This window comes from Mustela lutreola, chromosome 4 (genome assembly GCF_030435805.1).
Source record: "Mustela lutreola isolate mMusLut2 chromosome 4, mMusLut2.pri, whole genome shotgun sequence".
In the NCBI taxonomy this organism is placed as follows: domain Eukaryota; kingdom Metazoa; phylum Chordata; class Mammalia; order Carnivora; family Mustelidae; genus Mustela; species Mustela lutreola.
In genome coordinates, this window is record NC_081293.1 from 115,484,734 (window position 1) to 115,510,831 (window position 26,098).

General features: G+C 36.7%; 1 protein-coding gene across 11 annotated transcripts in view; it reads left to right on the forward strand.

Annotated features, from left to right (window-relative positions):
• The first annotated feature begins 2,072 nt into the window (after positions 1 to 2,072).
• The window catches only part of ORC5 (origin recognition complex subunit 5), a 101,394-nt gene continuing 77,368 nt past the window's right edge, over positions 2,073 to 26,098 (forward strand). For 4 of the 11 annotated variants that reach the window (XR_009352802.1, XM_059170878.1, XM_059170886.1 and 1 more), the window contains exons 1-6: positions 2,075 to 2,272; positions 5,556 to 5,648; positions 6,899 to 7,099; positions 16,612 to 16,686; positions 21,485 to 21,596; positions 25,888 to 26,018. Coding sequence is in view for 10 of the 11 variants with exons in the window: in XM_059170878.1 (XP_059026861.1) it covers positions 2,201 to 2,272; positions 5,556 to 5,648; positions 6,899 to 7,099; positions 16,612 to 16,686; positions 21,485 to 21,596; positions 25,888 to 26,018 (684 nt within the window). In the remaining variant the exon portion in view is untranslated. Of the gene's footprint in view, positions 2,273 to 5,555; positions 5,649 to 6,898; positions 7,100 to 16,611; positions 16,687 to 21,484; positions 21,597 to 25,887; positions 26,019 to 26,098 lie in introns of all 11 variants that reach the window. The other 7 variants (XM_059170883.1, XM_059170882.1, XM_059170885.1 and 4 more) reach the window with 4 other exon arrangements.

Below are 26,098 nucleotides of genomic sequence, written 5' to 3' on the forward strand. Positions count from 1 at the left end.
CGTTCTTTTCTGGAGGCTCTTGGGGAGAATCCATTTTCTTCCCCTTCGCAGCTTCTGTCTGCATTCTTTGGCTTATGTCCCCTTTCCCATTTTCAAGCCAGCAACATCGGTCTAAGTCTTTCTTACACTGCCACCCATCTGGTTCTACTTCTTCTGCTTACCTCTTCCACTAATAATGACTCTTATAATTAGACTGGGTCCATGTGGATAATACAGTCTAAACGCCTTCTGCCAAAGTTATTACCTTATAACCTTCCTTCCACCTGCAACCTGAATTCCCCTTTGCCATGTAATCTAACATATTCACAGGCCCTGGAATTAGGTTACAGCTATCTTTGGAAGGCCATTATTCTGACTATCACAGGTGGTAAATGGAAGGAGCAGAAAAGGTGGACATAGTGCCTAGATTGAACTAGACAGACGTATAGTAAGTTCAGAGAGGGTACATAAAATATAGCAATCTGCCTAAGTATGACATTGCTTTCAAATCTATTTCATATTATGTTTTCTCCTAATATAAATTCATGCATACAGGTAATTATTATTTAATTAGTATTTACATGTTCTTAAAATATATTTGTTTTGGAAAGAAGTCAATATTTGGTTTATTTTAAAATAATACTCTAAGCAATGTCCTCATCTACCTGGAGGGATGAGTGTAATGTGGTACTGAGGGTATATTACCCAATTTCTTTCTTTTCAGTAATCTGTATTAACCAACCTGGGGTTCCAACTCAAGACGCTGAGATCAAAGTTGCATATTCTTCCAACTGAGTCAACAAGGCGCCTCTTTATTACCCAGTTTCTAAAGACCATCTTGGTCCTTCATGTTCAAATTTCCTTAACAGCAAATAGCCAAAGGACCTAATGGTTGCTTCATTTCAGAGTAAAATTGGATTTTATATGCTTGTTTATTTTTTCGACAACCATTTATACTTTCTTTTGAGCTCAGTATAGTCTTCAAAGTGACTAAAACTATGATAATCAGACTACTGAGTGAAAATGGAATGCTGTATTTCAAGGCACAGAAAGCATTTTTGCAACTGAAACTGGGATACTGGGGCCCTTTTTGGTGTTTTACTTTAGCAGGAATTTTTCCTTAATTGTTCATTTCATACAGCAAATGTGGTTAAATATCTACTCTGTAATAGAACTCATGCTAGTCATTTGGAAAAAGTCATTAATTCAATATATATTTTATTTTTTTTGAGAGAGTGCATATGAGGGGAGGGGGGTAGGAGCTGAGGGAGAGGGAGAGAATCTGTTTTTGTTTTTCTTAAAGATTTTTATTTATGTATTTGAAAGACAGAGCATGAGCATGGGGAGGGGTAGAGAGGGACAAGCAGACCCCCTGCAGATCACAGAGCCCAGTACAGGGCTCTGTCCCAGGACTCTGAAGTCATGACCTGAGCCAAAGTCAGTCGCTTAACTGACTGAGCCACTCAATAGCCTCCAAAGAGTATCTTTTTTTTTTTTTAAAGATTATTTATTTATTTATTTATTTGTTTATTTATGTGACAGAGATAGAGAGAGAGAAAGACAGTGAGAGAGGGAACACAAGCAGAGGAAGGGTGGGAGATGGAGAAGCAGGCCTCTCGCCATGCAGAGAGCCCAAAGTCCGGCTCCACCCAGGGACCGTGGGATCATGACCTGAGCCAAACGCAGTCGCTTAACCACTGGGCCACCCTGGCACCCCTCCAAAGAGAATCCTAAGCAGGCTCCATGCCCAGCGTGGGAGCATTATTTTTCCTTGATGACGATGGCGCTTCAGGACGAAAGCTCCTGGGACTCAGTTTCTGCAGGCAAGAAAATCAAAGCTACGGGTTTGGGGGTGATCAGGAACCCGCAGAGTCCCCTTAGCTCCTGCCAGGCGATTGATGGGTCTCGCATCCCGGCGTGGTCTCCGGGCCTTTGGATGGCAAAAAGCGGCAACCGAGATGTCCAATCACCAACAGCACCGTCAGCCACACCCCTCCTCGAAGGGGAAAAACTGAGCCCGCCTCCTCCGCCCTCGGGAGTTGGGGACGGGGCGACGCTCCCGTGCGCGCTGCCGTTACGCCGACGCACGGGTACGCCGGCCCCGCCCACACCCTCGCAAGTCTGGTTTCCGGCGGGAGCGCGGACTCAGGGGGAGAGGGGAGTTTGCGGCTCCGGTACTGGAGCTGACTGAGGGCTGCGCTGCCCTTTGGTACCCGCCGGAATGCCTCACTTGGAAAACACGGTGCTTTGTCGCGAGTCCCAAGTGTCCATCTTGCAGTCCCTGTTTGGAGAGGTATTGTGGTCAAACTACCTTTTCTCTTCCAAATCCTGGAGGCAAACATTTCCGTGGTCTTGTGACGTGTTCTCAATTTTCTGTCTTCGTGTTCGGATTGAGGGGCAGGCAAGAATCCATTTTTTTGCATTGAGGAAAGGGTTGTTGTAGGTCTACCCCACTCCTCCACCCGAAGTAACTTCTGATTAGTCTCCTTGAAAAGAACGGCCCGGGCAGGACCGGCCGGCACCACAGGACGTTGGCCCAGGATGGATTCTTTTACTAAAACACGCCACGCTTTTGAGATGGCGTTACCCTAAAGTAGCGACTGGAAGTTGCTTAGTTTCTTACCCCAGCTGAAAAAGATTGTACGTAACAGGTGTGTTGGCAGTGTTATTTTTTTTTCCTGGTGTGAGTTCGCACGTTTCACTGAGGTGTTCGGTGTAAGTCAAGCGTGGGTGTAGGTGGTGGTTACCGAGCCCAGGGAGGGCCAGGGCAGGCTTCAGGTTTAAAACTTGACCGGCTTTTCCAGAATTGCCGAAGCCTTGAAGAGAGCTTGTCTAGAATTCTTGACGAGCAGTTCAGGTGACGCCTGAAAGAAGAGGTTAAGTAAGTGTCTTTGAATGGACACAGCTAGGGACTCCTTTTCACAGGCAGGAGGTAGCATTCACCAGTTCAAAACTTCCAGCTATTTTTGTTTATGTTCTGGTGGCCTGTGGTAAGCCTTTTGCTTCAGCCTTAGACATGGAGTTCAGTCAGTCAGACTTGGGTCTTCTTTCCTGTGCGGAGAGTAAATGAGACTTTAGGCGCAATACTTGTTATCTTTCCTTCCCACCCATCTTCTGGTTTGTTTTCTTAAGTACTTTGAGTACTTGCATCCAACTAAAATTGTTGGATGGCATTCTGAGTCTGAAGTATTAATGGAAAACTCTGTCCTTCCTATAAAGGTGCATAGTAGTTAGGGAAGTAAGAGGTCAGTGACTGCATCCTCAGTATTCTAGTTATAATGTTTTCAGTTAGAGTTATCCTTATTATCTCTGAAATATTTTCTCGGTTACACTTTTTGCATTCCTTCCTTGGAGATGATCTAAAACCAGATCACTCCCAACTAGAGCCGTCCTCCAGAAAAAAGAATATTGACAAATAGAGATGACTAGTATTGGTTTAGTGTTGATCACAGAAAGGGTTTTGATCTTTATTCTTACTGCAGATCACTTTTAACTATATTAATACCACTTTTCTTCAAGGTGTGGTGTGCATGTAGGAGATGCAAAAACTGAAAAAAACCCTTTTTTTCTAAGCAGATTCATTTATTTCCTCAACAGATATTTACTGAGCACCTTCCTTCTTTGTGTTAGGCACTGTGCTGAATCCTGGCTAATTAGAGTTTATTAAGGAAATTTATGAGGGTGAAAGGTTAAGTAACAGTGCAAGAGTTCAATACAATCCTAGGTAGCAATAGAAAAGATGTCATAGGGTGGAATATTACTAAGCAACAAATAGTGGATGTAGACCAGTGTGGCAGGATTTCAGAAAAGGAGTGTTTTAGTGTAGCTTGGAAATATTTCCTAAAGGATGTCTTGACCTTCTTTTTAAAGATGAACTGTATGGGGCGCCTGGGTGGCTCAGTGGGTTAAAGCCTCTGCCTTTGGCTCAGGTCATGATCCCAGGGTCCTGGGATCGAGCCCCGCATGGAGCCCCGCATGGAGCCCCGCATGGAGCCCCACAGCTTCCCTTCCTCTCTCTGGCTGGCTCTCTGCCTACCTGTGATCTCTGTCTGTCAAATAAATAAATAAAATCTTTAAAAAAAAAAATAAAGATGAACTGTAATATTTGGATAGCAGAGATGCTCAGCAAGCATGGGTTAATTCTTGGAATAGCATTTTTGAGCCATTTACAGGATAGTCAGGTATAAACATAAAAAAAGGATTAATATACAAAAACACCCATCGTAAGTCTCCTTTGGGGCTGTTTTTGCATATGCTATTAGAAAGTTTTCTCCTGTATCAATCTAAGTCCCTGATTTGTCTTGCAAAAGGAAATGTGTAACTTAGTGGCCAGAATGTAATAGATGTTTAATAAATAATAATAATGCTAATAATTATTTAATTAATTAAAATAAAATATACATATAGTGAATATATAAATAATAATAAACACATGACTATTATTGTGGTGGTAGATTATGATCATAGAGATTCTGCTTTCTTGTGAAAATTGCATCACCCTATATTCTTGTAATTTTTTTTTAAGATTTTATTTATTTATTTGACAGACAGAGATCATAAGTAGGCAGAGAGAGGCAGGCAGAGAGAGAGGGGAAAGCAGCCTCCCTGCTGAGCATAGAGCCTGACACGGGGCTCGATCCCAGGACCCTGAGATCATGACCTGAGCCGAAGGCAGAGGCTTTAACCCACTGAGCCACCCAGGTGTCCCATCTTGTAATTATTTTTTAAAACAAGTGCATCCCACTAGACTGTCCCACTTCCACAGCAGATTTTGTCTTTAACAGATATTTGTACTCTTCAGTGCATTATGGTTTTCAGCATTTGATAGGTGTCTAATAAATGAATGAAGCTTATTTGTAGTATTAAGGAGTCCAAGAGAGGGGCTATTTGACAATCTTTACTGACAATCTTTTTACTGGACAGCTGACTCTTAACATTTATCCTGAGGTTCTTGGGAATACGTGTGTTGAAATACATGATATATATATTTTATTGTTTTATTTGATGAAATGTGTACATTAAGGCTAGGGTAAATATAGTATGCATAATTTTAAAGTATTCTGCTAAGTTTTCCTAAAAAGAGAGGACTCTTGAAATTTCTTCCAACTCTGTGATTATATATGCTTTGTTTAATTGTGTAGTGAAATTGCAGCATGTGAGATTAGATTCTCCAAAAAATTAAGATAAAAATGGATTATGGTTAAAGTTATCCTTGAAAAATCTTTGCAATCTATGTATTTGAAAATACAAGAGTTCAGACATATAAACCTGCACAATAATAAAAAGTATAAATACATACATAATATATATAGTATATATACTATATAGTATATATACTATATATTACATATATACTAAGTTTGCCAAGTACAGTTCTTCAGACATTTTAATTTAACAGAGAAAGTACTTAGAATTGAATTCAGGTAAGTTCAAAGTGTAATCATGGATCCATTGTGTAGTCGCTATTGAAATAATTTGGATTGAATATTTTACTTTGCCATGTAAAACTTTCTCATGAGTTGATAATTATTTACTGTTTTGTATGTGCTGACTAATATTTGTCTTTTCTCTCTTAGAGGCATCATTTCAGCTTTCCATCAATTTTTATTTATGGACATACTGCCAGTGGAAAGACCTATGTAACACAAACTTTGTTGAGAACTTTAGAGGTAAGAATAACTGTTAATTGATTTTTTTTTTTTTAAACCTCATAGAGTCCTAGAAGTGGGAGGAATCTGGGAGATTTAGTATAGTTTACCTTTCTCTGAAGGGATATTTTCTACTATATGAAATATTTCTGACCAATTTTTGTTTGAGATATTGTAGACTCTAGTTCATCAGGGAAAAGGGGTAAAAAAAGACAGCAAATGTTAGTGAAACTGTGACTAAGAGATAGAAGGTAGCCTTAGTTATTATAACTTAGTTAGTTATTATTACTTATTAATCTGAAAGAGAAAGAAAAGCTTCACTCTTGGGTGAGATTTGTGGAATATCACTAAAAATAGTTATAAATATCACTAAAAATAGTTTTAAGTTCCATTATTTGTCCTAGATGCCAAAGTTATCTTCCTCAGAATGAGTAGCACTGATATTGTGATTTCATTTTGGGAACAGACTATATATGTAAGCATGTCTTTTGTTTCCTTGTTATTTCTGGAATTAACCTCTATTTTGATATCTAAATGAAGAGCTAGCTTAATCCTCATAGGAGGATTACTGTGGTTTCAAACTCTTATAATTCTTTTCGATCTGGGTTTGTTTATCATTAGAATATTATCTTAAAGTTATTAGTATGAAATTCCTACTAAGAATTTTAAAATGTACTTGGGTTTCTTAATAATTCTCTAGAGTAAAGTACACATTAGCTGTGAATCTCTGTAGGAAACAAATGGCAAACTCAAATAATTGAAGTGAGTTTAATGAAGGTGCTATTGTACAAAGGTTGAAAAAATGTTAAGAGAACCAACAAGAGACGATAAAGCACTGAGAGCTTTTACTCCCCCTACACCTGAATGGACTGAGGGAAGTAGCTGATACCAAATCACTGTAAGAGCTATAGTATTAGATGGGGAGGGCTGCCCAGCTGGAGCTGTGGCCTTTGGTAGAAGAATGTAGCTGTGGTGGAACTATAGGCCACTGAGGGATAAGGGATAAGTTAAGAGAATATTCATTTTGTTTCTTCTTATTACTCTCTTTCAAGCTCCTGGTTCTTCTTGTTGACTGAATCCAACCAGAACCAGAATATAAGAGAGTCTAGGTGGTGCAGTCTGTAGTGGTCAGCCTCCTGGGGTACAGAGCAGGTTGGGGGATAGAGGGAGGTAGAGTAGTAGAAGGACACCTGGGGAATATCCAACAGAGCCGTTACCATATATGAGGGTTTTCTTTCCTATTTACGTGTTTTTTACATTTTTGTTTTCAGCTCCCACATGTCTTCGTGAATTGTGTTGAGTGCTTTTCCTTGAGGCTGCTTTTGGAACAAATTTTAAACAAATTGAATCATCTCAGTTCTTCAGAGGGTGGCTGTTCTACTCAAATAACCTGTGAAACATTTAATGATTTTGTTCGTTTGTTTAAACAAGTAACCAAAGCTGAAAGTCTCAAGGATCAGACTGTATATATTGTGAGTAACTTAATTTCATTTTACCATCTATTTGGAAACTGCTTATTAGGTCAATTTCTGTATATTTGTTTCAAGTCTCCTTATGTGTATTGCATTGTACAAAGGTGCTTTTGGGATACAAAATATGTTTTAGATGTATTTCTTATCCAAAGGGAACTTCGGTTTAATGGAAGAGTTTCGACATGTACTACATGTGACTGTGTGCGGCGTGTGATAAGTGATAACCATGAAATGCAAAACACAAACTTAGGCATGTGTGGTACAGCTTCATGAGGTGATAACATTTGAGGTAGACTTAAAAGGATGATTAAAGGGTTATAGGAGGAAACTGAAGAAGGGGATTTCAGATGGTAGGAATTATGTAAGGAAGTCATGCAGATGCACTGGAGGCCAGAGAATGCAAATAGTCCAGTTTTAGTGGGTAACAGTGGATGAGGTGAGAAAAAATCTAGGAAAGTAGGTGAGGCAAATCATGGAGTATCTTGAAAACTCTGCTAATGTGAAACTCTACTAACGTCATTTTCTAGGCAGTGCGGAGGTAGGGAAGATTTTAGAACAACAAATCTGTTTTAGGAAGATTATTCTGTAACTCATGTTAAAGAGATGGATTGGGGGCTGGTGGTGACAGACCGAAGTCTTAAAGTTGGCTTTCGGGGTCTTATTGCTGTTTAAATTAGAGGAAATTTGGGCCTGGACTAGACTTGGAGCGGGAGATGCAGAGAGGAATGGAAAAGACCATGAAGGTCAAATTTTTCAATTGTGTATGGAGTAGAGGTTTGTGGGGAAAGATGAATCATTTGATTTTGGGGTGGCTAAGTCTGAATTGTAGTTGTTACATCAATGTGAAAATGATTAGCAGACAACTGAAAATGTGTAATGTGGGGTTTTTTTAGTGGATTTGTTTATAATACTTTAGCCATATTTAAAAAAAATTATCATCTCTGGAATTGGAATTAAATTTTAATAGAATGCCGTATTAGAACAGCTAAGTTGTAAACTTACTGAAGGGATGAGATCTTATGCATTCTTGCATCTCTTGATATGTGTAAAACAGTTCCTTCCACATTTTAGTTTCATTCATTTATTTATTCAGCAAATAACTCTTGGGCACTTCCTAAATGCCAGACACTATTTTAGATACTGGAGATAGAACATGGAACAATATAGAGTCTCTGCCCTCCTGTAGTTTATAGTGTAGTTGAGGAAGATCGATAAAAACAAGTTAGTATGTAGGATGTCAGTTATGTTAATAGAGTAAGGGAGAATCACTTATGTGGGGGAGAGTAGTTACTTTTCTAAAATAGAGAAGAGAGAGAATATCTCCCTGAGATAATGATGACTGAGCTGAGATCTGAGGAGCAAGGAAGGAATTGAGCAAGCTATGAAGATAGGTGAAAAAAGAGTATTCCAGGTAATGAGATTTACATAAGACTACATACACTGGAACATACTTTGTGTATTCAAAGAATACCAAGGAGGCCGTTGTGGCTGGAATAGTTCAAGTACAGGGGAGAGTAGTATTGTTGAGAATCAAATGAAGAGTGCAAGGATAGAAGCATGCAGACTAATGTTATGGGTTGAATTGTTTTGTCCAAGAATTCATATGTTCAAGTTCTAACCCCTTGTACCTCAGAATGACCCTATTTGGAAATTGGGTCATTGCAGTTGTAATTAATTAAGTTGAAGTTGTACTAGAGTAGTTTGGACCCCTAATAATATGACTGGTGTCCTTATAAAAAGAGGAAATTTGGGTATAGGTATGCACAAAGGGAAGATACCACATAAAGATTGGAGTTATGCTGCCACAAGCACCTTTGGAGGAAGCATGGCCCTGCCAATACCTTGATCTTGGACTTCTAGTTTCTGGGACTATGAGATAATAATTCATTTCTGTAGTTTAAGTCACCCTACTTGTGGTACTTTTTTATGGCAGCTGTAGGAAACTAATAAAACTAGTTATGAGGCATTTATTATAATTTAGGCAAAACATCATGTTGGTTAGGCCAGGGTGGTAGCAGTAGATGTGGTAAGAAGTCATCTCAGTGTATTTTGACAGAGTTTCTGATAGATTGACTATAGAGGAGGAGAGAAAGAGCAAAGTTAAGGGGTACTCAGAAGTTTTTTGTGCTCTTGAAAGGATGGAGTTGTCATTATCTTAGTGGAGAAAACTACAGTGGGAGGTCTTCTTGGGTAGGGAAGGAGTGATCAGGAGTTTGGTTCAGGGCACGTTAAACCCAAGTACAGAAGTTCAGTTGGCACTTGGAGACTACAGTCTTAGGTCAAGAGGAGCCCATTGTGGAGATAGGATTTCAGAGTATAGAGGTAGTAGTTCTTAAAGTTATGAGACCATTACATCACCAGGAGAGGGAGTGAGTTAGAAGAGAGGTGAGTCCAAGCGCCTAAGCCTTGTGGCAGTTTCTTGGTTATGTGATGAGGAGATGAGGAAGAATGAATGAGGACAGAGAAGAAATTGATGATGTATAAAGAAAATTTGCGAAAGTGCAGTGTCTTGGAAATCTTGCTACCCTGCCCCTTTCTTGGTCCTTTGACTAGGGGGAGCAGGATTTTGTTGGGGCTTTTTTGATTTATGCTCATTAGCCTTTATATGTTGCTGATTTCTTCAGCCCCACATGTGTGCTGTGTGAGGCAAAAAGACAGCTGAGGCAATACGCCCTCTGAAGTGAGTTGTCATTCCTCTCCTCTTAAGGTCCTTAGCTGGTCTGTCTTCTCTCTACCTTTCAGAGCCCTGTTTGTTTTATATATAATATTCAAGGTTCTTAGTTTTACTTAGCAGGAGGAAGAGGAAAAAATACGTCTACTCCCATCTTCGGAGGTAGAAGTCTAATTTCTTTTAAAACACAAGTGCAGGGACGCCTGGGTGGCTCAGTGGGTTAAAGCCTCTGCCCTCAGCTCAGGATCCCAGGGTCCTGGGATTGAGCCCCACATCAGGCTCTGCTCGCTGGGGAGCCTGCTTCCTCCTCTCTCTCTCTGCCTACTTGTGATCTCTGTCAAATAAATAAAATCTTTAAAAAAAACAACAACAACACCACAAGTGCATAAGTGTATTCTTATACAGCTACTATTTTTTTAAAAAGATTTAATTAATTAATTTATTTATTTATTTATTTATTTATTTGAGAGAGAGCATGAGAGGGGAGAAAGTCAGGAGGAGAAGCAGACTCCTCATGGAGCTGGGAGCCTGATGCAGGACTTGATCCCAGGACTTCCGGATCACGACTTGAGGCAAAGGCAGTTGCTTAACCAACTGAGCCACCCTGGTGCTCCTACAGCTACTCTTAGTACAGTTCCGCACCATTACCTTGATTTATGCCAAGGCAACTCTAACCCACTATTACTTGCACTATCAGTGCAAATATCAACATGGTGAAAAGGGCAAAAAATGTTATGAAAATAGTTTTGACTTTGCCAACCTTTTGAAAGGATATCAGGGACACCCTTCCCCCGGGGGGCCACAGACCATACCTCAAGAACCAGTGTTCTAAGTAATAAATGTATACTTTCAGTGAGATAAGGTAGGAAACAAGATCACTGGTGGAGAGGAATCTAAGGAATTAAGAGTTCATATCAGAAGGGGGACATTAACGTGGGTTTTGAAATATCCAAAAATGTTGGAGTTATAATAGGGAAGTGTTAGTAAGAAATTGTAATATTTAAAGAATGAGGAGGAATGACCTTAGTATATGTGGGTGACAACAGGGAGAGTTTCAAAGCTGAATGTCTAGGTAGGAGGAAAAATCAATATTCTATAAATAGCCTTGATGAGTAAATAGGGCCCTACTCATTTTTCAGATCTGTTGGATAGAAGTTAGGTATTCAGTAAGTACTTGTTAGTTGGCTAAACATTAAACATTAAGTGTGAGAAAGTTTGCAGGTGTTTAGTGTGGAACGTTTTTTAGAGTACATCTAAAGGCAGTTCAGCTACGTAATATATATGAATTGATAAGCTTCAGTACTTACTTACAGAAAGGTAGCTGAGAATGTTTTCTAGTCAGTAAACCAGCTTGCAAATTAAGTCTGTTAGAATGCCTTTGTGTAAATTATTAAAATAAATGTTTGAATCTGAATTAAAATTTTTGCTTCTCTGAATGTTATCTGATAATTGCTTTTGAAGAAGGATCATTTATTAGAATATCATAAAATCATTAATTATATTGGGTTAACTAAATTAAATTAGAAGAATAACTATTAATTTATTTCTTCAGCTTTGTTTTTTGCATTAAAATTGGCATAAAAATGGGCCAATTATTTTAATTAATCTGTGTCCTGGATTAAAGAGTTACTTAAATGGAGATTGATGGGGAAATTGCATAATGGCATAGTGGAGAAAGTAATTTATATCTTTTTAGCAGTAAATAATTTTAGCTTTATTTTGTCTAATTAGGAGTGAAATATCTTAAGCTGATTACTCATAGATTGTTTCAGTCTGTCTATTAATCAATAAAACATAAAACAATTTGGACTAGGGAAACAATATCATATTCTTTGCATTTTAATTTTATTCCTAATTTAAATAATTATAGTTTCCAATAAGATTTATTAATAAAGTGTGAATGTTAAAAAAAAAAAAAACCAGCTTTTTAAATTTCAGTTCTGAGAAGAAAATATATAAGATGAACCTAGAACATTTTGCCATTATAGAAAGCTAGGTAACTATCAACTACAACTTGGGTCATTTCAAAAACATACAGGAGCCCATGTTTTGAAATAATTAATATTGTTAAAATGTCCATAGTACCCAACGCCATCTTTATCCCTATCAAAATTCCAATGAAATTTTTCACAGAAATAGAGAAAACAATCCTAAAATTTGTATGGAATCACAAAAGACGGAACAGCCGAAGCAATGTTGAGAAAGAAGAAAAACAGCTTGAGGCATTCTACTTCCTGATTTCAAACTATAGTGCAAAGCTATAGTAAAACAGTATGGTACTGGTATAAAAGTGGATGCATAAAATATCCAATTTTGGAACAAAATTGAGAGCACAGAAATAAATCTTTCCGTATATGTATGGTTATCTAATATTTGGTAAGGAAACCAAGAATGTTCAGTGGGGAAAGGATAGTGTCTTCAAATAAATGGTGATGGGAAAACTGGATAGTCATATTGTACGCGACTCATAAAAGTTAACTTGAAATGGATTAAAGAATTAAATGAAACTGTAAAAACTCCTAGAAGAAAACATAGGGAAAATGTTATTTGACATTGGTCTTGGCAACAGGTTTTTATTATTTATTTATTTATCTATTTTAAAGATTTGAGAGAGTGTGTGTGCACGCATGGAGGGGGAGGGGGCAGAGAAAGAGAATCTCAAGGACACTCCCAACTTGCATGGAGCCCAGTGTGGGGCTGGATCTCTTGACCCTGAGATCATGACCTGAGTCTAAATCAAGAGTCAGATGCTTAACTGCCTGAGACACCCAGGCGCCCCAGCAACGGTTTTTTAAATATGACACCAGAAAGCACAACAGCAAAAGCAGAAATTAAAATAAGTGGGACTACATTGAACTAAAAACTTCTGCACAGCAAAAGAAACAATCACCCAAATGAAAAGACAGTCTACACAATGGAAGAAGATAGTTGTAGTCATCTACTGAACAAGGGGCTAATATCCAAAATATATAAAGAACTCATGCAACTCAGTAGCAAAAAAAAAAAAAAATCTGATTAGAAAATGGTCAGAGGACCTGAATAGATATTTCTCCAAAGAAGACATGCAAATGGCCACGTACATGAACAGGTGCTCAACATCACTAATCATCAAGATAATGCTAACCAAAACCATGAGATACACCTCACACCTGTTAGAATGACTATTATCCAAAAGATAAGTATTGCCAAGGATATGGAGCAAAGGGAACCCTTGTGCATAGAGGTATAACCACTATGAGAAAAACAGTGTGGAGGTTCCTTAAAACATTAAAAATAGAAATATGATGTGATTCAGCAATCTCACTTTTGGATACATAAAAAAGGAGATGAAATTAGGATGTCAAAGAGCGATCTGCGCTACCATATTCATTGCAGTTTTATTTGCAATAGTTAAGACTGTGTGTGTGTGTGTGTGTGTGTGTGTGTGTGTGTGTGTGTATACACACACATTGGAAGGTTATTCAGCCATGAGCGGGAAATCCTGCCATTTGTGACAACATGGATGGACCTTGACGGCATTATGCTAAGTGAAAGAAATCAGGCAGAGACACTTAATCATATGTGGAATATAAAAAGCCAAACTTAAAGAAACAAAGGAAAAGGGTTGGTTACTAGAGGCTGTGGGATAAGGAAGTGGAGAGATGTTGGTCAAAGAGTACAAGCTATTCTAATTATAAGATGAACAAGTTTTAGGGAATCTGTTGTACAACATAGTGATTATAGTTATGCTATACTGTGTTATATATAGTTGAATGTTGCTAAGAGAGTAGAATAGATCTTAAATGTTCTTACCACAAAAAAGAAGTGATAATTATGTGAGGTGCTGGAGGTGTTAGCCAAAGCTATCATGGAAATCATTTTACAGTATATAAGTGTTATCAAATCAACAGTTATGTGCCTTATACTTATGCAGTGTTATAAGTTAGTTACATCTCAAAGCTGGAGGCGGGGGTGGTATAAAAAGGACCCAGCAACTAGTCTGAAGGGGCTTCCACTGGCCAAACATGGTATAGTTTGGTTATAAAAAAAAAAACCCAAAAAACAATTCAGTAAATAGAGGTACATTACATGTGTTAAAACCCATGAATTTATAATGATACTAAACAAGTATATAAAAAACACAAAACCTCAGTTTATTGGTTACCATGGGAGTTTCATTTACTAGGGCACAGCAGTAGGCTGAGTAATGGCCCCTGAGGATATTAGGTCCGAGTTCCTGGAACCTGTAAATGAACCTTCATTTGGAAAGAGGGCCTTTGCAAATGTGATTAAGGGTCTAGAGAAGGGCAGATTACCAGGTTTATCTGGGTGATCCCAAAACACAACCACAAATGTTTGTGTAGGAGAGAAGCAAAGAGAGGATTTGACTAAACCACACCCACAGGAGGAGTCTAGGTGATGGAAGCAGAGGCAAGCAGAGAGCAGAAACTTAAAATTTTGATACTTGCCTTGAATTATCTAGTGGTGCAGCCACAAGCCAAAGAGTACTGGCAGCCACCAGCAGCTAAAAGAGGCAGAAAGGGGTGCCTGGGTGGCTCAGTTGGTTAAGAGACTGCCTTTGGTTTAGATTATGATCCTTGAGTGTCAGCATTGAGGCCTGTATTGGGCTCCCTGCTCGGCAGGGAGTCTGCTGCTTCTTCTGACCACCCCCCCACTCTGTTCTCTCATTCTCTCTCAAATAAATAAATTAATTAAAATTCAAAAAAAATTAATAAGCAGAGAATGGATCCTACCTTAGAGCTGCTGGAGGGAGTGTGGCCCTGCGGATGCCTTGATTTTGGCTCCATGAAACTAATTTCAGACTTAGGACATCCAGAACTGTGATGAGACACATTTTTAGTCTCTTCTAAGCTACCAAGTTTGTGTGGTAATGTTTTATAGCAACCATGGAAAACGAAAAGAGGCACAAACTTACCCTGAAAATTAGTAGATAAAAGGAAAGAATCAAGCATTTATCCCTTCTGTCCTGTGTGAACTTTATTTCTGAGTAACTAAGTTACTTTCTGAGTAACAGCATTCTTTCTAGAAAAATGTCTTCCAACAAATGCAGAAGGGATCATAGAAAATTAAGTTTTGCAATACCTGAGGAAGTTCTGGATGTAGGCAATGATCATCAATTGATGCAGAAATTATTTGGTGAAAGGCTGCTGGGGAGCTTTTTGGTGGATGGATCAGTCTGACAATACCTGAACCTATCAATCAGTCTTAACATCACAGAGAGATAGTCAGGTGTTGTGTTCCTGCTGATGTGATTCAATAAGAAATGCAGAGCACAATTTGTGAAAGTATTCTTGACCAAAACTTGAACCTGAATCTGATCAAACCTCTAATTTATTGACTATTTTATAGGAAATATACTGGATATAAGAACATGTTAAATGGTACTAAAGAGGTACAATCAGCCAGTTCCGGATTTGGGAAATTCTATGCAATGGATGGCTTGTTTTCAACAAATATATAACAAAAAAGGAAGGGACAGGGGAAATACTGTAATTTAAAATTGACTAGATGATAGACCAAATACAATAAGATTCAACATATGAACCTTTTTGGACCCTGAATCAAATAAATGAACTCTTAAGGAGACATTTTGGGACAAGTGGGGAAATTTGAATTTGGTGTAATAACCATGTAATAATGACGTTAAGAAATATTGTTAAATTTTTTAGGCATGATAATGTGATTATTATTATTATTATTATTTTTATATGGGTCTTCATCTCTTAGAGCTGCATACTGACATATTTACAGATGGAGTGGTATTTCGGGATTTGCTTTAATATAATCCAGTGAGATAGTGGAGGGGAAAAGTGGAGGAGTTTAGAAGAAACAAGTTTGACCATATGTTACTGTTTGTTGGGGTTGGATGAAATATATGTGTGGGAGTTACTGATCTCCCTGTTTTTCTGTATATTTTAAAATTTCCATAACAAAAAGTAAAAATAAGGGTTAGGTTACGAAGACCTTGATTTTATTGTTATGGACTAATGGATGACCTCTTGAAGTCCCCCCTTTTTTTAACTTTTTTTTTTTTTAATCAAGACTTCAAACACAGAAAGAGAATAATGTACTCCAATGAACTTATCACCCTGCTTCAGTTATTCTTAACATGGTCAAACTTGTGTCATCTTTACCTTGTACACTGTTCCCTGCATCATATTATATTATCCTAATAACATACATACATTCTCTCTATATATCTATATACCTCATATATATGTTACCCATGAATATATATGCTATTTCTGTAGAGATGTATAGTATATATAGTATATATACTGTATATCTGTGAAAGAGAATTATCTTTTAAAATAACGTATAGAGAATATCTTTTAAAATAACATAATACCAGTGGTTTTATAACTGTACAAAAATTTAACTTTTCTTTCATCAAATGATATAAAAAAATGCATCCAATTATTTTTCTCATATACCTAGTAAGATATCTTTAGAGCATTGATAGAATATTTAAAGATTTTATTTATTTATTTGACTGATGGATATTACAAGTAGTCAGAGAAGCAGGCAGAGAGAGAGGAGGAAGCAGGCTTCCTGCTGAGCAGAGAGTCTGATGTGGGGCTTGATTCCAGGACCCTGGGATCATGACCTGAGCCGAAGGCAGAGGCTTTAACCTACTGGACCATCCAGGTGCCTGAGTAATTTTACTAATTTGACCTGTTTAAAATGTCTTCTACAAAATAAATACCAGTTAAAAATTAATTCACAGGTTACAAGTTTTCATTTTAACATGGAAAATGCAAGCCTTGAATTGTGCATTATATAATGTTAACATTTTGTAGAAAGCTTTGTAAATTGATTTTGACACTTTTTTTTTTTTAAGGTTCTAGATAAAGCAGAATATCTAAGAGATATGGAAGCAAATCTTTTGCCTGGGTTTCTTAGATTACAAGAACTGGTAAGTTATGTATGAGAATCTTTTCACCCTATAAGATTGTCTTTGTTAAATTTTATCATTTTGTCAATCAGACAGGAGAGAAATGAATCTTAACATAATTTTAATTTGTATTTCTCTATTATGAATATTGTTGAGCTTTTTTTCCAGAGTAAAAGCAGTTTGTGACTTGGTAACATTTATTCTTTATTGTAGCTTTTTATTTCTAATTGTGAAGTGAGTAATCCTGCTTTCTTTTAAAGGTTTTAGGTGTTTGCTGGAGTAAATGGTGGGGGCCTAAACTTCAGACTTCCTGAAGAATTTTTAAATTTTCTTTTCAGTAATCTAGAAAAAGAATGGTATGTCCATTCTGGGTCTCCAGAGTTCTACCTCATGGTCAGTCAAGTGTCAAAACTGGCTTTGTATTTCAATTTATAATTGTGTTGGCAATGAATAGTATTAATACTACTCTAATTGCCATGGACTGATGAGAAAAGAGTAGGGATGAATTTAATAAGCATATGTGGGATAAGCCAAATAATAGTAATATGGCAAATCAGGGTTTTGCAGAAGTTTGAATAAAGATAACTGGAGAGAGAATTCATTGTTCACCAATACCAATTGGTATAGGAATGCTAAAAATCAAAAGAATTGTGGCTATTTCCTATTTGTACCATAATCACAAGTGAGCAAATATTTAGTTTGATCAAAACAGTATTGTTAATCATATTCAGTTACTGTTAATTTAAATTTTATAGTTTTGTATTTAACTTACAGGCTTACTTTTGTTTTTGTTTTATAATCCTATAAGTACTTTAAGCATAATTTATACCTACCTAGTTTTATGTCTGTGTTAAGTATTAAGTAATATTATAAAGAAAATTAATATTTGGAGAGACAGTGCTTACAGCCTTTCCACCTTTGAAAAATTTAACATTTACTGAACATACTATTGAAATTTGAGAAACTTTTAGAAGTTCAGAGAGGCTTTCCAAGTGCTGTTGAAATCATTGTGTGCCTAAGGTCAATTCCTAAAATTCACTTTTAGTAATAGTATTGGGCAGAGGTGAGCTGTGAGAGTACAGGAGGAAAGACAGCTCTAGCTCTTGGTAGCCATCTTGGAAATTTCCTCACATAGTCTAGTCTTTGCTACTCTTGGCATTTAACCACTGAGGCTGGGAACCCATCTTCTTTAAGTAGATGCCTCCTTCTTCATTTCTTTCTTCGTTTTCTCTCTCTCTTTTTTAGATTTATTCATTTTAGAGAGAGAGAGCATGCACTGCACGTGTGCGTGCTCATGAGTGGCGGGGAGGGGCAAAAGGAGAGAATCTTGAAGCAGACTCCCTGCTGAACATGGAGCTGGGTGCTGGGCTCTGTCTCAGGACTCCTGAGATCTTGACCTGAGCCAGAACCAAGAGTCAGATGCTTAACCGACTAAGCCACCCAGACATCCCTCTTGTTTTGCGTTCTTGTGTTGCATTTGTGGGTTTTTTTGGGCATACTTTCATCCACATTCCTTCATACCCATTGCTCTAGGATTCCCTGTCTGGTGTCGGAGTGCATTCTTGCTGTCCTCTTGCTCTTCCACTATAGCTTACCTCACTTTTTCCCCCTCATGCCTAGTGATGGTGATCATGCATCCCTTCATAGTAGTTAGTCTTTTCACTTTGTTTTTTTAGTTGTCATTATGGAAACTGAAGAAAATGAAAAGATTCATAGTAATCTCAACTCTACCAGAAAAGAGAATTGTTTTGATTTTAAATTGCTTGATTTTTAAAAATATATTTCAGTTAGGAGAAATCTAATAAAGGCATTTCATGGTTTTTTTTTTTTGTTGTTTGTTTTGTTTTGTTTTAAGATTTTGCTTATTTGAGGGACGCCTAGTGGCTCAGTCATTAAGTGTCAGCCTTTGGCTGGGGTCATGATCCCAGGGTCTTGGGATTGAACCCTCATCGGGCTCCCTACTCAGCGGAACCCTGCTTCGCCCTTTCCCACTCCCCTTACTTGTGTTCCCTTTCTCGCCGTGTCTCTCTTTATGTCAAATAAATTAAAAAAAAAAAAAAAAAAGATTTAGTTATTTGAAGGAGAGAGAGTGCTTGCTCCTATGTGCATGAGTTAGGGGAGGGATAGAGAGACAGAGAGAAGCAGACTCTCCCCTGAGTGGGGAGCCCAACACGGTGCGGGGCTCAGGGCTTGATCCTAGAACCTGAGATTATGACCTGAGCTGAAGTCAGATGCTTAACTGGTTGAGCCACCCAGGCACCCCAGCATTTCATGTTTTTTATAGTAAATATTTATTTGATTAAAATGTATTAAATATTTATTTGATTAAAATATTTATTTGATATATGTATCATTGTATATTGAAGGTGAGATCAGATAAGAACATTATCAACTTAAAATTCTTTCAGATAAATATCTTCTCTTTTTTTACACCTATTTTTGAAGTTTTATGAAATGCTTATAAATGATCAATGTTGTATGATCAAGATTTTATTTTTTTTAATTAATTTTTTTAAAATTTTTATTTATTTGACACAGAGAGAGATCACAAGTAGGCAGAGAGAGAGAGAGAGAGAGAGAGGAGGAAGCAGGCTCCCCACTGAGCAGAGAGCCCGATGCGGGACTCGATCCCAGGACCCTGAGATCATGACCTGAGCCGAAGGCAGAGGCTCAACCCACTGAGCCACCCAGGCGCCCCTAAATTAATTTTTTTAATTAACATATAATGTATTATTTGCTTCAGGGGTACAGGTCTGTGAATCATCAGTCTTACGCAGTTCACAGCACTGATCATAGCACGTACCTTCCCCAGTGTCCATAACTCAGTCACCCTGTCCCTTCCCCTCACTCCCCAGCAACCTTCAGTTTGTTTCTTGAGTTTGAGAGTCTCTTATAGTTTGTCTCCGTCCTGATCCCATCTTGTTTCATTTTTCTCTCCCTATCTCCATGACCCCCTGCCTGCCTCTCAAATTCCTCATATCAGACAGATCGTATGGTAATTGTCTTTCTCTGATTGACTTATTTCCCTTAGCATAATACCCTCTAGTTCCATCCACATCATTGCAAATGGCAAGATTTCTTTTTTGATGACTGCATAGTATTTAATTTTATACACACACACTCACACACACACACATCCCTCTTCTTCTTTATCTCTTCATCTGTTGATGGACATCTAGGCTCTTTCCATAGTTTGGCTATTGTGGACATTGTTACTATAAACACTAGGGTACACGTGCCCCTTCAGATCACTACATTTGTGTCTTTAGGGTAAATACCTAGTAGTGTGATTGCTGGGTCGTAAGGTAGCTCTATTTTCAACTTTTTGAGGAACCTCCATGCTGTTTTTCAGAGTGGCTGCCTGAGCTTGGGTTCCCTCCAGAGTGTAGGAGGGTTCCCTTGTCTCTGCATCCTCACCAACATTTGTTTTTTCCTGACTGGCTAATTTTAGCCATTCAGACTGGTGTAAGGTGGTATCTCACTGTGATCTGGATTTGTATTTTCCTAATGCTGAGTGATGTTGAGCACTTTTTCATGTATCTGTTGGCCTTTTAGATGTCTTCTTTGCAGAACTGTCTGTTCATGTCTTCTGCCCATTTCTTGATTGGATTATTTGTTCTTTGGTTGTTGAGTTTGATAACTTCAAGATTATATTTAGAACATACTTTTTTAATCCCTATAGAAATAAATTCAAGGAGACAAAAAGCATTTGAAAGTAAAAATCTCTTCCTCTTTTTCATAAAGAAGCTAGATTTTTGTGGAATTATTATTATATTGAACTCATCTGTCTTTGTTACTCAAAGAATGTTTTTTTAAGTAATGCAAATTGAAACATAAGATTACATATAAGTTAGGAATTAATAAATAGTAAATCAGCATCAAAGTGTAGTGTAATTTACATGTTTGGATCCTAAGAATAGCTACGAACAAAACAGCTGTCATGTCTGTTCTGCCAACTTGGGAGATGTCAAAAAAAATGTGGGTATGTGTTGTGGTGAGTGCTATGTATTGTGTAAGACTGATGAATCACAGATCTGTATCCCTAAAGCAAATAATACATTATATGTTAATAATAAAAAATGGGAAAAAATTAAAATCTGTGTTGAAAATGCAGAGGTGTGTCTACAGACAAATTTGAATTGGCATCATAAGGTATTTGGGGCCACTCTGTAGGACAGTATACTTGTTGAGCTTGTTTTCTGAAGTGTTCATTTTGGTATACTGTTAATACTTTCCAAATATACCTCAGAAGATGACTGTTAACACTATAGTGATGTTTTGTGTGTGTATTTAACATTTCTAATATATACTCAACATGTTGAATAGTTGGTGTGAAAATAGCCTTTAAAAAAGTTTTCTAATATTATATGGTTATAAGTACAGCATATCTATTTTTCTTATTTCCTCTCTGGGTTCCTGTAGCTATTTTAGTGATGAGAGATGTACATTTTTTTGTTTATTGATTGAAAGCTAATAATTTCTTTGAAAAGTGCCATAAAAGGATCTTGTCTTAATTCTTAAGCAAATGTGTTTCTTAATTTCTGTAAAATAAACTGTCTGACTGTCCTAGCATTCATGGATAACCGAAATGTTGGTGTACCTGAAAGTTTTATGGAAATTCTAAGTAATTATGTATGAAAATTTGCAAGTGGATGAGCTCCTTGATTAGGTTTTATAAATAAGGCTTATTAATATGCAAATAACTTGTTATATGTTTGTAACTTTGCTGGGTTTATTTGAAAGAAAAATTCAAATGAAATTGTTGCTCTGATTAAGATTTTTAAATGCAGAGTTACTTTTATTTCTCTTTCTTTTACAGACTGACAGAAATGTGACTGTTCTGTTTCTCAGTGAAATTGTTTGGGAAAAGTTTCGTCCAAATACTGGGTGTTTTGAGCCATTTGTCTTGTATTTCCCTGATTATAGCATAGGTAAATTTTAAAACTTCATTTTGACAAATGATATTCACTAAAATAATTTTTGTTGTTTGAAAGATTAAGCTAGTATATTCAAATAAAATACTTTGATGTCTTAATTTCTTCAGATTTGCTGCCAATCTTAAAATGTTATGTATCTGCAGTTACAGAGGTTTTATTTTGGAACTGTGAGGGGTTATTCCGATGTAGCTACTAAAATTTTTTGAAAGAATATTCTTCACATGTTTGTGCTAATGGTGTATTTTCATATTTTTTAGTGAATATAGTAAGATATATATATTGTGATCTTGACATCTATACAAGTAAGAGCCAGACTGGGTTGGCAAAGCACATTTAAATTGTATGGAAATTTTAATTTACCATTTATTTGTGTTATGTATCTTTTAACTTTGTAAATCTCATTTATTTATTTTTTTTTAAGATTTTTTTATTTAGTTGACAGAGATCACAAGTAGGCAGAGAGGCAGGCACAGAGAGAGAAAGGGAAGCAGGCTCCCTGCTGAGCAGAGAGCCAGATGTGGGGCTCCATTCCAGGACCCTGGGATCATGACCTGAGTCAAAGGCAGAGGCTTTAATCCACCGAGCCACCCAGGTGCCCCTCATTTTATTTTTCATTAGTGTTCATCTGATAGTACCAATTATTAGGCCTTGTGTTTCTTATTTCTTTTTGGTTTGATTTTAAATTGATTGATTGATTTTACAGTGGTGTTTTGTGTGTGTATTTAACATTTATATTTAACATTTTAATGTTAAATGTATTTAACATTTAAATTTCATAGATCTTGATTATTTTTGTCTTTGGAAGAACACTGGAGCCTTTTGTGTTGCTGAATATTGTGTTGTCACTATACAAATATGATGTTTCTGGTTCAAAGTTTATAAGTGTGAAGCCTAAAGTGGTTAGCTCTGAAAAAATGCATTCCTTAACCTTGGCCTCATTAACACTAGCCCTCTGAACTAATCAGCTGTAAACATTCATTGTTAAGATAAACACATTTTTGCCTATTTACACAGGAAGAGCAATCAAATGACACCTTGCCTTAGCTAATTAACTGAAATAGAAGAAAGGTACCCAAATAGATGAAGGGAGCCCTTATTTTCAATAGCTTCTCTTCCATGAAAATTACAAATAGGAAGAAGAGAAAAGGGTAGGAAGAAAAGGAATAAATCAAAGGATCTCATTAAAAAAATTCCTTTGTATCTTTGCCATCACTGTTTAGAGTTAACTTTTTTAATGACCCATTTAGGGTTTAAGTACTGAAAAACTATTTAGAATTTAAGGAATTTTTTTTTTAAAAAGCTGATTTTCTATATCTTAGTGGCATTACAATATGATATAATTGTAGAATTTGATTTAAAATTTTAGAAAGTAAAGATACAAAGCATCATAGATGGAGAAAATTTGGGGACATATTTAAATAATAAAAGTGATCTTGCCAGTTTCAGAGAGTATAGACTACTAGGTTTTTGTTTTTGTTTTTGTTTTTAAGATTTTATTTATTTATTTGACAGACAGAGATCACATATAGGCAGAGAGGCAGGCAGAGAGAGAGAGAGGAGGAAGCAGGCTCCCTGACAAGCAGAGAGCCCGATGCTGGGCTCGATCCCAGGACCCTGAGATCATGACCTGAGCTGAAGGCAGAGGCTTTAACCCACTGAGCCATCCAGGGACCCCTAGACTACTAGGTTGTTGAAAAGTATATAATAATTGAGCCACGTTTAATCTGATGATTTAATTCAGGGCCTTCTACATACCAAGATTTTTTAAAAAAACAAAACACCATAATTCCATAGAAAGGCTTTCAAAAAGGAAACATTAATTGATAAACCAAATTGTAGTTATGTAAGCATGGAACCAGAGTAAAGGGATAATCTTAGTGGCTAATGTCATCCAATCATAAGTTGATACACTTACCATCTGTAAAATATGGTATTTCATGTTCAGGATGCCCTCTCTCAGCAGTGACCACTGGGGGCCCAGTTTGGAATTCTTGTTTCTGATCTCTACCACATGCAGACTACTCCTCTTTTGGTAAAGCATTTTTTTCTTTAACCCTGGTGGATTTACAATGTACTTTATCAGCTTTTTGGTTTGGTTTAGTTACTGTACCATTCAGGAAAAATTCTGCTTCAATAAATAATCTAAATACCTCAGTGACTTAGAGTTTCCCGTTTCACAACCTTTGTGCTGTATTTGTCCCGTGTTTTATTTTTACATTTATTATAAACCACATATTTTTTAAAAAGATTTTATTTGAGAGAGAAAATGGGTGACAAAAGGAGAGGGAAGGAGAGAATCTCAAGCAGATTATGTGCCGAGCACAGAGCCCAATTTAGGGCTTGAACTCATGACCCTGAGATCATGACCTTAGCTGAAATGAAGAGTTGGGCACTTACCTGACCGAGCCACACAGGTGCCCTTGATATAAACCCATATTAAATTATTTGGACTTTTTTATTTTTTAATAAAATCTTTTATTGTTTATCTGGCTTGAGCTTCTTGGATGTATGAATTGTATAGTTTTAGCAACTTTGGAAAATTTTCAGCCCATATTTCTTCAAATATTTTCTTTTTTTTTCCTGTGTCCCTTTTCCTTGCCTTTTCTTGGGACTTCATTACATGTTATGTTAGACCATATGATATTGTCTCATTGAATCTGTTTACTTATTTAAATTTTATATCTTTCTTCTCTGTGTGTTATCAGGGATAGTTCTTTCTCTCTGTCTTTAAGTTCACTGACTTTTTTTTTTTTTCTGTGTCTAACCTGCCGTTAATCCCATCCAGTGGAATTTATCATTACAAAACCTACTATACTTTGGTTTTCCCTAGTAGTTTTGACCTTATGAGTATGTTTATAATAGTTGTTTTAATGTCCTTGTCTATTGATTTCCATGACCTCTTTCATTTTGGATTTGTTTCTATTGACTAATTTTATCATTATGGTATTCATTATGCTAAATTATGTATTTAGTAATTTTTGATTAAATAATAGGTACTCTGTTTTATGTTGTATGTTGGACATTTTTCTAGGAAGCGCTTAAATTTCTTGAAGATTTATCTGACTCTTTCAGGGCTATTTACATGAACTCCAAAGCTAAGTTGGACTTTGTGTTTTTTATGTAGTGGTTGTGATATAAAAGATGCAGATCTAGTAACAGCCTCCCATACAGAATCGTTCAGGATAATATTCCAGGCATGTGCCTGGGCTTTGAAATGCGCTAGGTTTTGTTTTTTTTCAGTCATCAGCCCTCTCAAAAAGAGGCCTTGATATATAACTATATATAAGTTTCTCTTAGTATATGTCCAGTGATAGGCCATATGTATTGTTCAGTCTTGGTAGATCTGTATCTAACTATGAGGAATGAGAGAGTGGTAGAGTCAGGAGCCGATGGTAAATGGCATAGTATCCATGATGAAAATAACTCACCTCTTAAAGGGAATCTTAGACAAAAGGAAATTGACTTGATCAGAACATCGTCTAAGAGTTTTCGCTGAAAGTATTGCAGAAATCCTGAACCTGTGAAACTGGTCAAAGAACTCCTAATGGAGGAGTCTAAAGAGACCATTGCACCAGGGAGCCAGAGGGAATTGCATGCAGTAAGGAATGAATGACTTACTGATTTCGTGTCATTGATTTTTGAATACTGGGTGATTGTTTCTCTTTTAATTTTAACTGTGCTTCTACAGTATGATATTTCCAGCAGGATAAAGTAAAGTTTAGGATTCTAAACCTGTGATGTTGTATGAAGAGTTTAAGGTAGAAGAGAAATACAGTAAAGATAACCAAAGCTTTAGGAAGAAAACATGATTTATAAAAGGGGAAATGATGAAGTAAAGATGATGATTTTCGTAAAAACTTAGGAATTCTTTTTATTTTTCAGAAAATGAAGAGCATTTTCCAGTTTGGTGGTCATTTATGTAGTACCCCTGCTTGCTTTTTCTAGTTACTTTACTTATTAGGCAGAAAAATTAGGATAATATATGCTTTTTTCAGCTTTGATACTGATTTTGCCTGTAGAGGTTTTTGAGTCTTTATTTAGATGTCATTGTTTAATATTTGTCTTAAGCAATTTTTAGTAATGTTTTTAGAACATTAGATTTATAATTTTTTTACTTCAGATTCAAAAGTTGTGTTACTTTTCTAATCTTGTAACAGGTTTCTTATTCCTTAATAATTGCCGAGCCTGTATATTTATTGTTTTATACCCTTGTTATAAAATCCTAGAAGATATAACTTCTGGGGTGTTGGGTTAATCCTTAAGTTCATGTGTGTCCTTTGAACAGGGAACCTTCAAAAGATCCTGTCACATGATCATCCTCCAGAGTATTCAGCTGATTTCTATGCAGCTTACATTAATATTCTTCTTGGAGTTTTCTACACCGTCTGCCGAGATTTGAAAGAGCTCAGACATCTGGTGAGTGAGATTTTTACTTAAAAAAAAAAAAAAGAAAAGAAAAAGGGGCTCCTGGGTGGCTCAGTGGGTTAAGCCTCTGC